The sequence below is a fragment of the Ochotona curzoniae genome, unplaced genomic scaffold, assembly GCF_017591425.1.
Source record: "Ochotona curzoniae isolate NIBS_2020 unplaced genomic scaffold, NIBS_Ocur_1.0 scaffold_4701, whole genome shotgun sequence".
Classification (NCBI taxonomy): Eukaryota; Metazoa; Chordata; class Mammalia; order Lagomorpha; family Ochotonidae; genus Ochotona; species Ochotona curzoniae.
Window position 1 is genome coordinate 39,620,385 of NW_024467122.1, and position 15,703 is coordinate 39,636,087.

General features: G+C 58.4%; 1 protein-coding gene across 1 annotated transcript; it reads left to right on the plus strand.

Annotated features, from left to right (window-relative positions):
* Window positions 1–1,136: 1,136 nt before the first annotated feature.
* On the plus strand, window positions 1,137–15,356 carry ZFHX2 (zinc finger homeobox 2). Its single transcript, XM_040969593.1, has 10 exons — window positions 1,137–1,352; window positions 2,845–4,979; window positions 5,142–5,659; window positions 5,945–6,185; window positions 7,377–7,451; window positions 7,777–7,838; window positions 9,578–9,778; window positions 10,185–10,311; window positions 10,400–13,975; window positions 14,203–15,356. The coding sequence occupies exons 2-10, from the start codon at window positions 2,870–2,872 to the stop codon at window positions 15,177–15,179; spliced, it is 7,887 nt and encodes a 2,628-aa protein (XP_040825527.1). The 5' UTR covers window positions 1,137–1,352; window positions 2,845–2,869; the 3' UTR covers window positions 15,180–15,356.
* The last annotated feature ends 347 nt before the right edge of the window (window positions 15,357–15,703 follow it).

Here is a 15,703-nt window from a genome sequence, read left to right on the forward strand (position 1 = left end):
GGAGTGGATGCAGGACTTGGGGGACTGACGCCCTCCTCTGCCCTGTGGACTAAGAATGGGGAAGACTGGTCCCAGGAGACAGGGAGGGCTTGGCTGCAGAGCCAGCTGGGAGACAGCACCCCCTGCGGCCTGCCCCTCAGTGGCAGGGCCCACCACTGGCCCCTCCAGCCAGCCTGCATTTCCTCCCACCAGGTGGGGTAGGAAGGGCAGTGGGCTCCAGCAAGTGGGGACAAATGGTCTAGCCGACCCTCATTCTGCCCTAGAATCCCCACCAGGGCTTCCCTGGGGTAACCGCTCCCACATCTGATTCTGTCCAATTTTTTTACTTCCCTTTGGGTTTTCCAGCTCCACCACCACCCCCCCTCCACCCAGGTAGTGATTTGCATTTTCATTAGCATGCTAATCCAGCCCCCTCTGTGAGCTCCTTAATGGTTTCACGCCTGGCTGGACCCCCAGGAGGAGGGAAGGGAAGCCTGCAGGCTGGGTGGGACCAGGCTAGAGATCCCATTCCAAAACTAAGCATCTCGGAGTTGGCACCAGGCAAAGTGAAGCCATCCCCTTCACCCTTCCCTGAAAATCCTCTGGACAGAACTCCCCCAGTGTGATCGTGAGCCAGCTGTTGTTAGAGGTTGGGGTGAGCCAGAGGAAGGGATGGAGACCTGAGGGAATCAAGGCAGGTCGCACTAGGTTGGGAGGCCCTGGGAGACTTGGTGCTTCCAGATCAGCTGGAGGCAGCCAGGAATCCTGACTCCAAAGTCCTTCCAATGTTTGGTTTGCCTTAAGGGACTGAGCAATGGTCTGGCCAGAAGGAGGAGCCCAGGCCAGAAGGTGGGGTGCACACTGTGCCCAGCCAGTCCCATGGAGGATTTTGCTACCTTGGAGCTGAATGACTATTAGTCATTCATTTGACCTGTTGCCTTGTCTCTTGTATAAAATAGGGTGGCTATTGTGAAGCATGAGTAACTGACCCGAAGCATGATGTGCATGCCTTATGTGAGCTAGTAGAAATATCATGACAGCTACTCACTGTTAGTAATAGGATCACTGTGACTTGTTGGATCTTTGGGGGGAACGGAAAGCAGCAGGCAAGCTATTGAGGAAGTGCCCACCTACTCCACAGACTTGAAACCAAAGATAGATCTAGAAGGCACCAGAGAACCCACCCGGTGCCTGTATGCTAGTGGCCCCTGTCTCTGGCAGGATGGTCTTCACACGGGCACGGGAAAATCTGAGACATTTTCCAGAGTTCATTCCTTCAAGAGGCAAACACTGACTCTGCGCCTATGACAGAGCGATAAAGGAGGCTCTGCTGGGACTCGCCTTCTAGAAGACAATGCTGGAAATATCAGGAGGTAAAAAAAATCTCTGAAGAAAATCACTGTAGGGCTGTTTCAGCTTCTGGGGAGAGGAAAAACTTGTTGGAGGAGGCGATATTTACTGATTTACAATTTTTATTGATTTATCTGAGAACGAGCAAGCATGTGTGTGTTAGCTGTCACCTTCCAGGTCACTTCCTAAAAGGCCCACAACTGGTCCCGGAGCCAGGAGCTGGGCACTCAATGTGGGTATCTCATGTGGGTGGCGGGGACCCCACTACTTGCCAAAGATCTGAACCCACACTCTGCTTTGGGTTCCAACCAGTGTGGTGATGGCTCCAGACCAAACAGCTGCGCTTGAGGAAGTGACATCAAGGCACACACCTGACTTCCAAGAGCTGCCACACACACGCTGGGCAGTATGCCAGGCTGAGTAAGCACCTGGGCAAGAGCTTGAAGGTGGGCACGATCTTGGCATGCTGGAGAGTCAGGACGAGGGCCAGCAGGCCGGGAGCCACTGCAAGATGGACTTTTGTGTAGAGGAAGAAGACAAGTTCCATGCAATGAGAAGTCACTGGTGGGGTCTGAAGCAGGATACAGTATGATTTACATTTTTTAAAAAAGATGAATTATTTTAGGATGCCAGAAATTTTCTCTAGAACAATGCACAAAAGCCAAAAAGTGTGTAAAGATAAAGATGAGACAAGATTGGCCATGAGTTGATCTTTTTTTTGTAAAGTATGAGTGAATGTATGTATGTATTTGAAAGGCAGACATACAGAGGGTGGTGGAGTCTGGTAGGGGAGAGCGAAAGAAAGAGCTTCCAGCTACTGGCCCACTCCCCAATGGCCAGGGCTGGGCCAGGCCAACACCAGGAGCCAGGGTCTCCCACACGGGTGGTAGGGGCTCAAGCACTTGAGTCTTCACCTGCTTCCTTCCCAGACACATTGCAGAGAGCTGGGTAGGAAGCAGAGGAGCCAGCACTCAAACTGGCGCACCCCTGTGGAAAGCTGGCATTGCAAGCTTAACCCACTGCACCACCCACGAAGTTGACAATGGTTGCAGCCGGAAGGCGTGTAAAGGAGATCTGTGTACTCATTTGCTTACTCATCTATGTGCGCATTTTCAGGATTACAAATTAGAAGACGATGGGGGGCTGTGAGCAGTGGGATGACATTGGAGGGTGGTGTTGGAAATGAGAGGCTCATGTAGATTGTGTCATGTTAGTTCAGGGAAAAGGTGACAGTAGGTGGGTCAGGGAAGATGAGCACAGGGAGCAGACGTGGGGGGATGCTGAGGGAAGCCAAGGCTAAATGGTAGAGCCAACTTTCTAGATAGCAAAGGTGGAGGGGCAGGCTCACTAAGAAGACTTTAAACCCTTTAAACACACTTCATTTTGGAAGCCCATGGAACAACACATGAAGTTGTCAAGTTGCTGAGTGTGCACCTGCTTAGGGTGTCTGAACAGGATGGGGTCTCCCCTACACCCCTGGTCTCACAGCACTGCTCTCTCCCTCTTTGCCTGCAGGGTCCTGGCTGTTGTGCTGAGATGAATGCCCAGCACCCCTCCATCCACCATGGCCACCTGTAACTCAGCATCTCCTACTGGCACGGCTCCCTCCCCACCGCACAATGCTCAGTCCCCACCTCCAGACCCCCCCTCCTTCGAGCCTGCCACCAAAGATCCCCCTGCTGCCCCCTCCCCCTCTGAGAGCATGAGGCCCCCAGAGCTGGGTGGACAGCTCCTACAGTCAGGCTGTGGCCTCATCCCACCAAAGGAGACTGGGGAGCCCCTGGAAGAGCCTGGCAACAGTCACTTCCCAGGGGTGGACCAGGACCAGGGACAGGACCAGGGGCGGGAGGAGGAGGAAGGGCTCCCTCCCTTGGACCTAAACAACCACTTGCTCTTCACAGCAGGTGGACATGCCTACCTGGTGGCGAAGCTGTCCCTGCCTGGTGGCAGTGACCCCCTGTTACCAAAGGGCTTTCCTTGGGGTGAGGCAGGCATCGAGCCAGAGCCCAGCCTGCCCCTCCTCCTTGCCCACCCACCTCCTGCCCCGCTCACCACCTTTCACATCCAACATGGCTTTGACCCCACCCAAGGCTTTAGCTCTTCTGACCAAATTCTGTCCCATGATACCTCAGCGCCATCTCTGGATGCCTGTGAGGGGAGGGAGGAAGCCTTCTGGAGCTACCAGCTGGCTCCAAACCCACCCGGAGATCCCAAAGACAGTCCCCCGGGGAGCTGTGGCCATGGTGGCCAAGACCACGGGGCACTCTTCTGGCTCTGTCTTCTGTGCCGCCTAGGGTTCAGCAGGCCCCAGGCCTTTCGGAGTCACACGCAGTCTCACGGGGTAACGCTAACCTCCGCCCAATACCAGGGCCTGCTGGGCAATCCAGCCATGCTCTGGGAGGCGGACAAGGGCTGCACGGCCCTCCTAAGCTTTCTGGAACCAAAACCTCCCACTTGTGCCCCTCTGGAGACGCCCCTAGATGAGAGTGGCACGGTCAATGCAGAGGCAAATGTAGCCCAGGTCGAAGCTGTCTCCTCTGAGGGTGGGGTCCAAGCCCTTGTCCGCCCCAGCGAAGAAGTCACAGCCCTCAGCCCACCCTCCCCAGCCCCAATCCCAGCCACCTGGGACCCCAGCCCAACCCAAGCCAAAGAATCGCCAGAAACAGCAGCAGGCGAGGCAGGGCCAGACTGGTTTCCCGAGGCGCAAGAAGTGGATGGAGGGTCCTGCCCCCCACTCAACCAAAGCTCACCCACCTCCAAGGAGGGGGGCCCTCTCCCCATCCCAGTGGGCTCCCCTGAAGATCCTGGTGGGGACCCCCCTCAGCCCTACCGCCTGGCTGATGACTACCCGCCAGCCCCTGCGGCCTTCCAGGGCCTCAGCTTGTCCAGCCACATGTCCCTGCTACACTCACGCAACTCCTGCAAGACGCTCAAGTGTCCCAAGTGCAACTGGCACTATAAGTACCAGCAGACCCTGGACGTGCACATGCGAGAGAAACATCCCGAAAGCAACAGCCACTGCAGCTACTGCAGTGCTGGAGGAGCTCATCCACGCCTCGCCCGTGGGGAGAGCTACAACTGTGGCTACAAGCCCTACCGCTGCGACGTCTGCAATTACTCCACCACCACCAAGGGCAACCTCAGCATCCACATGCAATCTGACAAGCACCTGGCCAACCTGCAGGGCTTCCAGGCGGGGCCTGGTGGTGGCGGTGGCAATGGTGGTGGGGGTGGCAGCAGTGGGCAGGGGAGTCCCCCAGAGGCCTCCCTGCCACCCTCTGCTGGGGACAAAGAGCCCAAGACCAAATCATCCTGGCAGTGCAAGGTGTGCAGCTACGAGACCAACATCTCCCGCAACCTGCGCATCCACATGACCTCCGAGAAGCACATGCAGAATGTCCTGCTGCTGCACCAGGGCCTGCCCCTGGGCCTGCCTCCCGGGTTGGTGGGGCCAGGTCCACCTGCCCCACCAGGAGCTGCCCCTGCCAACCCACCTGAACTCTTCCAGTACTTTGGGCCCCAAGCTCTGGGACAGCCACAGACTCCCCTGCCTAGCTCCGGGATGAGGCCCGACAAGCCCCTGGAAGCCCAGCTGCTGCTCAATGGCTTTCACCACCTGGGAGCATCTGCCCGCAGGTTCCCCACACCTGGTAAGCTCCCCAGGTTCTGCTCTTTCCCCCACCACCCTCCTTCCCCAAGACAAAATTCCATCCCCTGCTTTCTCCCATAACCCCTTGGTGCTGTTCCACTCATTAACCCCATCACCCCACCTTGTTCCCTCCCTGAACCACTGACCTATCTGTGTTCTCCAGCCCCTGGCAGTCTCTCCCCTGATGCCCATCTGCCTCCGAGCCAGCTGCTGAATGCCTCGTCCGATGGCCTGCCTGCCACGCCACCCCCGGATGAGAGCCCGTCCCTAAAGGTATTCCGCTGTCTGGTGTGCCAGACCTTCAGTACCGACAGCCTGGAGCTCCTGCTCTATCACTGCAGCGTTGGCCGCAGCCTCCCAGAAGCTGAGTGGAAGGAGGTGGCTGGCGACACGCACCGCTGCAAGCTGTGCTGCTACGGCACCCAGCTCAAGGCCAACTTCCAGCTGCACCTCAAGACGGACAAGCACGCTCAGAAGTACCAGCTTGCAGCCCACCTGCGGGAGGGTGGGGGGACCGTGGGCACCCCATCCCCAGGACCCCTGGGAGAAGTGGCTCCTTATGGCTCCATCTCCCTGCTGCACCTGCGCTGCAACATCTGTGACTTTGAGTCCAACAGCAAGGAGAAGATGCAGTTACATGTCCGGGGCTCCGCCCATGAGGAAAACAGCCAGATTTATAAGGTGAGGCTGGGCAGGATGGGTCTGTGTCAGCTCAGTCTGACATGTCATTGCCATTCACACACCAGAGGGCACAGGATTGGCAGGAGCAGGAAAAAGAGACGGGGAAGAGCAAGCAGTAATGCTCAGGGGAGGAGGGGTGTATAACAGAGAAAAGGGGGCTCAAGGCAGGTAGTGCGTGCTGCTAGTCAGGTACCCACTGGGAAGGCAAAGACAGAGACATCTCCTGAACTGTGGATGTTTACCACCTGAGCCTGAGCCTGATCCAGTCTCTTCCCCTGGTTCTAGTTCCTGCTGGAGATGGAGGGAGCAGAGGCAGGGACCGAGCTGGGGCTTTACCGCTGTCTCCTGTGTGCGTGGGAGACACCCTCCCGCTTGGCCGTGCTGCAACACCTTCGCACACCTACACACCGTGATGCCCAGGCTCAGAGGCGGCTGCAGCTGCTGCAGAACAACCCAACTGCTGAGGAAGGGCTGTCTGCTCTACAGAGCATCCTGAGCTTCAGCCACGGGCAGCTCCGGACTCCCGGTGAGGAACAGGGGGACTGGAGAGTGTGGGCTAGGCAGGGAGAGTGGGCAGTGGGCTATGGTGGGGAGCCAGCAAGGGGGATGCCAAGGATACAAGGGGAAAAAGAAATGGGGCTGTGAAGGGACAGTGGTGGCAGGGGTGGGTGGAGGTGGGGTTCTAAGAGCAGCAGTGGAGGCTGCCAAGCAAGGCAGAAGAAGGAGGAGGCAACCAGAGGAGGGCAGGCCCTGCGCTGGGCAGAGAGCAAACCAGCACGGGAGCGGAGGAAGAATGGCTCCGTGATTCTAACACTAGACAGGTGTCCTTGCAACAATGGGCATGGGGGTGGCAGACTGGAGCTGGCAAGAGAGGAGAGGGAGGGGAGACAGGAAGAGAGACAAGGATGGAATCTGCTTCATGCAGAGCCAGCACCTGCTAGATGAAGCCAAGTGCTGTGGGCATGGTCCAAATCAGCAGTGATGCTGCCCAGCTTCTGGTCTCCCAAGAGGGCTTGAGCCTCAGAACAGGTCTCAGAGTGCCCCTGAGTCAGCTGAGGTTGTAGAAGCAGAGGCTGGGAACAGCCAGGTGCCATTGATGCAGAAGTTGCAGGAGTGGGACCTGGAAGGTGCTGTCAGGGGTGGGCATGGGTGTCCAGGCTTTCCAGAGGCCAGTGGTGGGTAAGGGCGAGGGCACAGGCGGCAGGAACAGGCATCATTGACTGGTGCTAATTGAATTGCCAATATGCCGGCTGGAGTTAAGTGCTGGAGGGGGCCCAGATCAATAGCTAACGATCCTGGCGCAGGGCTGAATGGAGTGAAGGAACTTTAACACTTTAATTAGGCTGCCACCAGAAATAAATTCCTACACATCTGTCAATTCTTAGTTGTGTGGTAATCGCCTCTCTCGGCTGGACCTGCCGCTGTTTCCATTCTACCTCTTAGTCCTTCTGGATGGGCCTCCCACTACATGTCTGGAGCTCCCCACTTCCAGGGTCAGCAGAGATTGGCAGAGCACTGAATTTGGTCCCGTTTCAGCTGCCTGCCGCTATACATGTGTGGCACAGTATTGGGCCCTTCCTGTGGCTTCTCTCGGCAGCAGCTTTCCCACCTCTCCTGCCTGTTGATTCATGCGTCCTTTTTCCTGCTTCCACTGTCCCACATCCTCTCCTCCCTGAGGCTTGCCTCTCTAAGCTGACTCTCTGCCATTCCTGCACAGGGAAAGTTTCTGGCGTCCCTTCAGCTGAGCTACCCAACCCAGAGAAAGATGCCCAGAACAAGACGGAACAACCAGGTAAGTTGCTCATCTGATGCTGAGTGCCCAGGCCTCCTACTTGGTGACACTCAGGAACCTGCTGCCCAGCAAGGCCTCTTGTACCAGACCTGCTCAAAGAAAAGCAGGCAGAGCCACAGAAAGCCAGAGGCTTCCACCTTCTCTGAGGGCCCAAACCTTGACCATCTTGCTCACCTGTCTCCTGCCCTCCTCTCTCCTTCTTCCTTGACCCCACATCCCTGTCCTGGAATCTGGAGGCCACACGTTATCCTAAGGGCAAGGGGTTGTGACCCAAAGGGGAGACGGGTCGTTTAAGTCCCTTCATCTCATTTCCTTTCGTCCCCAGCTTTTGAAGAGGCAGAGAGCAAGACTGGCCCTTCCACCAGAGATGGCACCAATCAGACCACGGTCAGAATCAAGGTGGCGGGGTGGGGCAGAGCTGGGACAGGGGCGGGCTCACATGAGATCTCTTGCTCCCAAGGAAGCCCCCATTTTTGTCACACTTGACGCTTATTGTGCTCCAGGTTCCACCTAGGTCCAGTGACGGTCTCAGCACACCTTGGCCAGAGGTGACCCCAAGGGGTGGGCCACAGTGAGAGGAGGTGAAAGAAGGACTAGATGGACTAGATGTGGACAGAGGAAGCAGAGGAAGGGAGAAAAGAAATGGAAGGCAAAGGGCAAAGACAAAAAGCTAGTGGCTGCCCAGCTCTTTATTCTCCAATTAGGAGCAGGAGGAAAACTAGACATGACAGCTCAACTCCTCAGAAAGGCCCAAGGTTAGAACTGCCTGAGGTCCCCTTCTTGAGGGCAGAGACCCCAACCAAATGACTTGCTGTGACAGCAAATGCCACTGAGTCAAGTCTCCAGGGCCTGGGACCAGGAGATATTTGGCTCTGTGGCCTGACAGTGTTGATTCTGAGCAGGCTTATAGTCTCTGAGAAGCTGCCAACCTGGGCCTAACGGCCTCTCCCAGCCACACTGGCCTGAGTCATCCTGGTTATTACCGAGCTGTGTGGGGAGACAGTGTCGCTGCCAGCAGCAGTAAGCCTCTCTACTCTCCAACTCCTGTTCCCTCCTGCATGCTTGAGCTGGATGTATGCTCATTGGGCCAGGTATGTTAAGCTGAGCATCAAGATCCCATGCCCTCCCTCACATGCAGGCCTAGACCAGTGCCACAGGGGATGGGAGGGGACAAGAGCTAGAAGGGTGAGCTTGGTTTAAGGCTGCAGACAGGAGGGAGTCAGTGGGCTGCTCACAGCCTACCCCACCCCCCCAAGGTACTGGCAAGAACATGCCATGAAGGTCATGACAGGGTTTTCCTAGGCCACTGCAGGAGCTGAGGCACTTGTTTTCTGTTTTTAAGAAGGAAAAGAGGGCCTGGTGTGGTGGTCTGGTGGTTAGGGTCCTTGCGTTGGACACACCAGGTTCTGGTCGCAGCGGTCCCGCTTCCCATCCAGCTCCCTGCTTGTGGCCTGGGAAAGCAGTCGAGGACAGCCCAGAGCCTTGGGACCCTGCACCCACATGGGAGACCTGCAAGAGGCTCCTGGCTCCCGGCTTCAGATTGGCTCAGCTCCGGCCATCGCAGTCACCTGGGGAGTGAATCATCGGACAAAAGATCTTCCTGTCTATCTCTCCTCCTCTCTGTATATCTGCCTTTCCAATAAAAATAAATAAATTTTTCAAAAAAAAAAAAGGAAGGAAGAGCAAAGGGAGTGAGAGAAGACGGGTGTGGGGGGCTCTCTTCAACAGTTCAGGGGATAGCAGAGGAGGAGATAAGGGTACCTCTGGGTCCAGAAAGTATCCTGCAGAAATGGAGGCATTTCTGGGAGAAGACTGACAGGATGAGGTTAGCAGCTACAGGCTACCTGTCAGCTGGAGGACTGAGCTGGGCAGCAGAGATAGAAAAATAAACGGAGGCAAGGGAAAGGTGGCAAGTGGCCAGGATGGAGGCAAAAGGCCATGAAGGCAGGTGAAGGAGCAGCTAAGGTTGCTGTCCCAGGTGGGGGAGGTGCCAGTTTCGGAGATTTGGGGGGATGCCCATGCTTCCTGTCTGGCTCCTTCTAAACGTGGCATAGGGCCAGTGTGCATTCGGGAAAACAAGAACACTGTGGGATGATGCCTCCTCCTCCATCCCTCTTGCCCCCCAGGTATACTGCTGTCCGTACTGCAGCTTCCTGAGCCCAGAGTCTGAGCAGGTAAAAGCTCACACACTCTCCCAGCATGCAGTGCAACCCAAATACAGGTGTCCACTGTGCCAGGAACAGCTGGTGGGCCGGCCCGCCCTGCACTTCCACCTGAGCCACCTGCACAATGTGGTACCTGAATGCGTGGAGAAGCTGCTACTGGTGGTGAGTGGGGGCTGGAGCATGGGGTCAGGGCAGGGAAGCTGTGCAGGAGGGGAGATAGGCTCAGGGCTCCCCCAACAGAGGGAAGCACCAAACTCCAGGAGTTTGCAGTTGGAGGGACACTCCAAACTGAGCCTGTCTAGTCACTTGCACTCACGGGTGACAAAAACAACACACTTCTTCCGGCTCCCTAAGCCCTGAGCCAGGTCGTACGGCAGCAGGCAGGGGCCAGGCAGCCTTGAGGAAGGAGGGGGCCCATGGGGAGGGACAGCAGCCGTGAGAGGAGCAGGAATTGAGGAGGAGGGGAAGGCAATGTCCAGAGAAGAGATGGGATCTGCAGTGAAGAGGCTTGGCGCAGGTCCGACATCCAGACTGGTAGAGGAGCCACTTAGGATGTCTACCGTCACAGGCCACGACCGTTGAGATGACTTTTGCAACCAAAGTGCTGCCTGGGCCCATGCTGAGCCCCCTGGAGGATGGCCCTGAACTTCCTCCCCTGGGACCGGAGCACACAGTCAGCAGAGACCAGATGGCAGGTAAGGAAGACAGTGAGGGGACCAGGCTTCCACGGACCAAGAAGGCCCGAAGGTGACTGAGCCATTGTGTTCTCTGCTCTCTCCTCAGAAGGCCCCAACCTGTCCCCAGAAGCCAGTCCAGACCCTCCTCCTGAGCCTGCCCTGGCTCCAGCTGAGGCCCCCGACCAGCCCTCAGGGAGCCCCAAGCAAGCTCCTTCCCCAGCCCCATCTCCAGGCCCCCGGCCTGACACGCAAGTAGAAGAACCAGCTCCTCTTCCCACCATGGCAGAGGAGGATGAGGGGAGCGTGGGGGAGCCCCGCTCTGCCGAGCCAGTGCCAGCTGACCCCCGCCACCCTCTGACCTACCGGAAGACCACCAACTTTGCTCTGGACAAGTTTCTGGACCCTGCACGGCCCTATAAGTGCACAGTGTGTAAGGAGTCCTTCACGCAGAAGAACATCCTCTTGGTCCACTATAACTCCGTCTCCCATCTTCATAAGATGAAGAAGGCTGCCATCGACCCCTCAGCCCCAGCCCGGGGAGACACGGGTGCCCCACCCACGGCCACTGCTGCCACCGACAAGCCCTTTAAGTGCACTGTGTGCAGAGTCTCCTACAACCAGAGCTCCACCCTAGAGATCCACATGCGGTCCGTTCTGCATCAAACCCGCTCTCGGGGTGCCAAGGCTGACACCAAGGCTGAGGGGCCAGAGCGCAGCCAAGACGAGCCCAAGGACGGCGAGGGTGAAGGGGAAGTGGGTGCTGAGAAGAAGGGCCCAGATCCTGGTGGCTTTGTGTCTGGGTTGCCCTTCCTGTCCCCACCACCGCCTCCCCTGGACCTGCACCGATTCCCAGCACCCCTCTTCACCCCACCAGTCCTGCCTCCTTTCCCTCTGGTACCTGACTCACTGCTTAAGCTGCAGCAGCAGCAGCTGCTCTTGCCCTTCTACCTCCATGACCTCAAGGTAGGGCCCAAGCTGGCTCTGGCCGGGCCTGCACCCATGTTGTCCCTGCCAGCTACTGGCACCGCTGCCACTGCCACCACCGCCACCACTGCAGTTGCCCCTCCTGCCCCACCCCCAACCCCCAAGGCTGAGTCCACGGAGCAGGAATGGGAGCGGCCCCCAATGGCTGAAGAGGGGTCCGACGCAGGGCCCTCCTCACCTCCCCACCCATTGCCCAACGAAGCTGCCCGCACAGCAGCCAAAGCCCTTTTGGAGAACTTTGGCTTTGAGCTGGTGATCCAGTATAACGAAGGCAAGCAGGGTATGCCGCTGCCCCCAACACCCCCTCCACCTGAGGCCCCAGGTGGTGGAGACAAGCTGGCCTGCGGGGCCTGTGGGAAGCTCTTCTCCAACATGCTTATCCTCAAGACCCATGAGGAGCACGTCCACCGCCGCTTCCTGCCCTTCGAGGCCCTGAATCGATATGCTGCCCAGTTTCGCAAGAGCTACGACAGCCTCTACCCGCCCCCAGCAGAGGCTCCCAAGCCCACTGCTGTGGCCACAGCTGCCACCACCAACACTGCCGGGCCTCTGGAGCCACCTGCTCCCCAATTGGGCCCACCCTTCCTGGTCCCAGAGCCGGAGGCAGGGGTGCCCCGAAGTCTTGAAGAGAGGAGCCGGGCAGGAGGACACTGGCCCCCGGATGAGGAAGAAAGCTCCAGAGGTCCCCTCCTTCCCCTGGTGCCTGCAGGCCGCCGCTTCTCCAGAACCAAGTTCACAGAGTTCCAGACCCAAGCCCTGCAGTCTTTCTTTGAGACCAGTGCCTACCCCAAGGATGGAGAGGTGGAGCGCCTTGCCACTCTCTTGGGTCTGGCTAGCCGCGTGGTGGTGGTATGGTTCCAGAATGCCCGCCAGAAAGCACGGAAAAATGCCTGTGAGGGTGGACCTGTGCCAGTTGTGCCAACTGGAGGAGGTGCCGGGGGGCCCTCTGGCTGCAGGCGTTGCCACGCCACCTTCTCCTGCGTGTTTGACTTGGTGCGGCACCTCAAGAAGTGCTATGATGACCAGCCTCCAGAAGAGGAGGAGGAAGAAGAGGCAGAGAGGGCAGATGAGGAGGAGGCAGCAGTGGAGGCTGCAGAGGAGGAAGTAGTGGAGGAAGAGCAGGGCCTTGAGCTCCCAGCAGGGCCTGAGGCTCCATGTCTGGAAGCTCCAGAAGGGGAGGAGCGAAGCCAGGCAGAGGCAGGAGAGGCGACTGGCAAAGAGCCAGAAGGGAAAGCACCCCCATCACCTTCCCTGGCCCACCCCTGTGACCAGTGCACCATCTCCTTCCCCAACCAAGACCTCCTGACCAGTCACCGCCGACTGCATTTCCTGCCATCTGTGCAGCCCAGCACTGCCCCTCAGCTGCTGGATTTGCCTTTACTAGTGTTTGGAGAGCGAAATGCCCTGGTGGCAGGTACCCCGCCAGTGCCGGGGCCACCCCTCAAACGCAAGCATGAGGATGGCAGCTTGTCCCCAACGGGCAGCGAAGCAGGGGGTGGAGGAGAGGGCGAGCCCCCCCGGGACAAACGCCTGCGTACCACCATCCTGCCCGAACAGCTGGAGATCCTGTACCGCTGGTACATGCAGGACTCCAACCCCACGCGCAAGATGCTTGACTGCATCTCTGAAGAGGTGGGGCTGAAGAAGCGAGTAGTGCAGGTCTGGTTCCAGAACACCAGGGCCCGGGAGAGGAAAGGCCAGTTTAGAAGCACCCCTGGAGTAGTGTCCAGTCCAGCAGTCAAACCGCCCATCACACCCAGCCCAGCTCCTTTCCCCAAATTCAACCTTTTACTGGGCAAGATGGATGATGCAACTGGAAGGGAGGCCCCAAAAAAGGAAGCACCTGCTTTTCCCTACCCCACAGTCATGCCTGCCTCTGGGCCCATGCCCTTCCCACCACTGGGGAAAGAGGCCAGCACCCCAACACCGGAGCCCCCTCTTTCTCTGCCACCTCTGCCTCCCCCTCCGCCCAGTGAAGATGAGGGCCCAGAGGAGCCACCAAAGCCTTCTCCTGAGAGTGAAGCTTGCAGTCCATCTGCAGGAGATTTGAGCGATTCATCTGCTTCTAGCCTGGCTGAACCAGAATCCCCTGGGCCCGGGGGGACCAGTGGGGGACCAGGTGGCGGGACTGGGGTTCAGGACGGAATGGGGCAGCGGCGCTACAGGACCCAGATGAGCAGCCTGCAGCTGAAGATCATGAAGGCCTGCTATGAGGCCTACCGAACCCCCACCATGCAGGAGTGTGAGGTGCTGGGGGAGGAGATTGGGTTGCCCAAGAGGGTCATCCAGGTCTGGTTCCAGAATGCCCGTGCCAAGGAAAAGAAGGCCAAACTGCAGGGGGCGGCTGTGGCAGGGGCTACAGCCAGCAGCGAGGGTCCCCTGGCAGCCCAGCGCACCGACTGCCCCTACTGTGACGTCAAGTACGATTTCTATGTCTCCTGCCGAGGTCATCTCTTTTCCCGCCAGCACCTGGCCAAGCTCAAGGAGGCAGTCCGGGCCCAGCTCAAGAGCGAAAGCAAGTGCTATGACTTGGCCCCAGCACCTGAGGCACCTCCGGCTCCCAAGGCCCCACCTGCCACCACGCCCACCTCTGTGCCCCTCGGGGCCACTCCAGCCATGCCTCGCCTGGCCCCAGTCCTCTTGCCTGGCCCAACTTTGGCCCAGCCCCAACTGGGCAGCTTAGCTCCTTTCAATTCAGGTGAGTTGAGAAGCTGGGATGGAGTTGCACGTCAAAGAATGCATTTCCCTCTTGACTTCTGGTCGCGTCCTCAGCTCTTCCCTTTGCCAAAGGCCCCTGGAAGAGAGAAGGGACTTTTGGAATCCGGGTGATGGGAGTGAGTATGCAGTGGGAGGTGGCCTGTGGCCAGAAGGATGCTGGGGGGAGCTGGAGGTGCCTAATCCTGCACCATTTTTTCATTTTCCTAGGCCCTGCAGCCTCCTCAGGCCTCCTAGGCCTTGCCACTTCAGTCCTGCCTGCTCCCACAGTGGTCCAGACTGCTGGCCCAGGCCGTCTATTTCCTCAGACACCTGGGCCCGACCAAACCAACACCTCCACAGCAGGCACCACTGACCCTGTCCTGGGCCCGCCCAGCGAGCCCTCCGGGGACAAGGTCTCTGGTGAACGAAAGCCAGCTGTGGCTCCTGCCAACCCTACCGACGCCCTCAAGAACCTCAAAGCATTGAAGGCCACTGTCCCAGCGCTTCTGGGAGGCCAATTCCTGCCCTTCCCGTTGCCCCCTGCAGGGGGTGCAGCTCCACCGACTGTCTTTGGCCCACAGTTGCAGGGGGCCTACTTCCAGCAGCTGTATGGCATGAAGAAGGGGCTCTTCCCCATGAACCCTGTGATACCTCAGACCCTCATTGGGCTGCTCCCCAATGCCCTCCTCCAGCCACCTCCCCAGGCCCCGGAACCCACAGCCTCAGCACCTCCCAAGCCCCCTGAACTGCCCGCCCCAGGGGAAGGCGAGGCCGGTGAGGCTGATGAGCTACTGAGCGGCAGCCCCGGCATCTCCACGGTTGATGTGACTCACCGCTACCTGTGCCGCCAGTGCAAGATGGCGTTTGATGGGGAGGCCCCCGCGACTGCCCACCAGCGGTCCTTCTGCTTCTTTGGGCGAGGCGGGGGCCCCATGCCCCCCCCACTGCGGGTACCCATCTGTACCTACCACTGCCTGGCATGTGAGGTGCTGCTGAGTGGGCGGGAAGCCCTGGCTTCCCACCTGCGCTCCTCGGCCCACAGGCGCAAGGCAGCCCCGACGCCCGGGGCACCCCCCACCACTGTCACCAACGCCACCACCGCTGCTGCCACAGCTGCTGTGGCTTTTGCCAAAGAGGAAGCAAGATTACCTCACACGGACTCCAGCCCAAAAACTACTACTACCTCTACACTTCTAGCTTTATAAACAGATAAACCAAGATGGGGGAGAGGAGTGGGCCTCAGGGCACCTTCTTGGGCCCCCAAGGGGTGGGGTTCTATCCCTAGTTCCGCCTACCTTGTGGGAATCTCCATTCCCACCCTCAGTGGGCTAAACACACCCCACCTCCAGCAGCGTCCTGCCTCCTCCCACCCAGACACACACACACACACACACACCCCCTCTCTTCCGCCAGTCCTTGCAGATGGAGCCCTTACCCCCTAGCTCCTGCCCCCAACATGCGTGCGCAAGGCATGGCCTTCTGATTCAGTGTCCACACCTGTGTCCTGTGTCCTGCGCACTACAGCGAGCCTTGGTTCCATCGCACACTCCGCCGCGTTCTGCGAACACATACACCACCCCGTGCTACATGGACTGAGAAAACACCAAAAAAAGAAAAAAAAAAAAAAGAAGAAGAAGAAGAAGAAGAAAAAACCCAAGACAAAAAAGGGGCAAGAAAAACTTTGCCGCTGCCCGTCTCCTCACTACCCTTTTGTCTAAAGCGCCACACC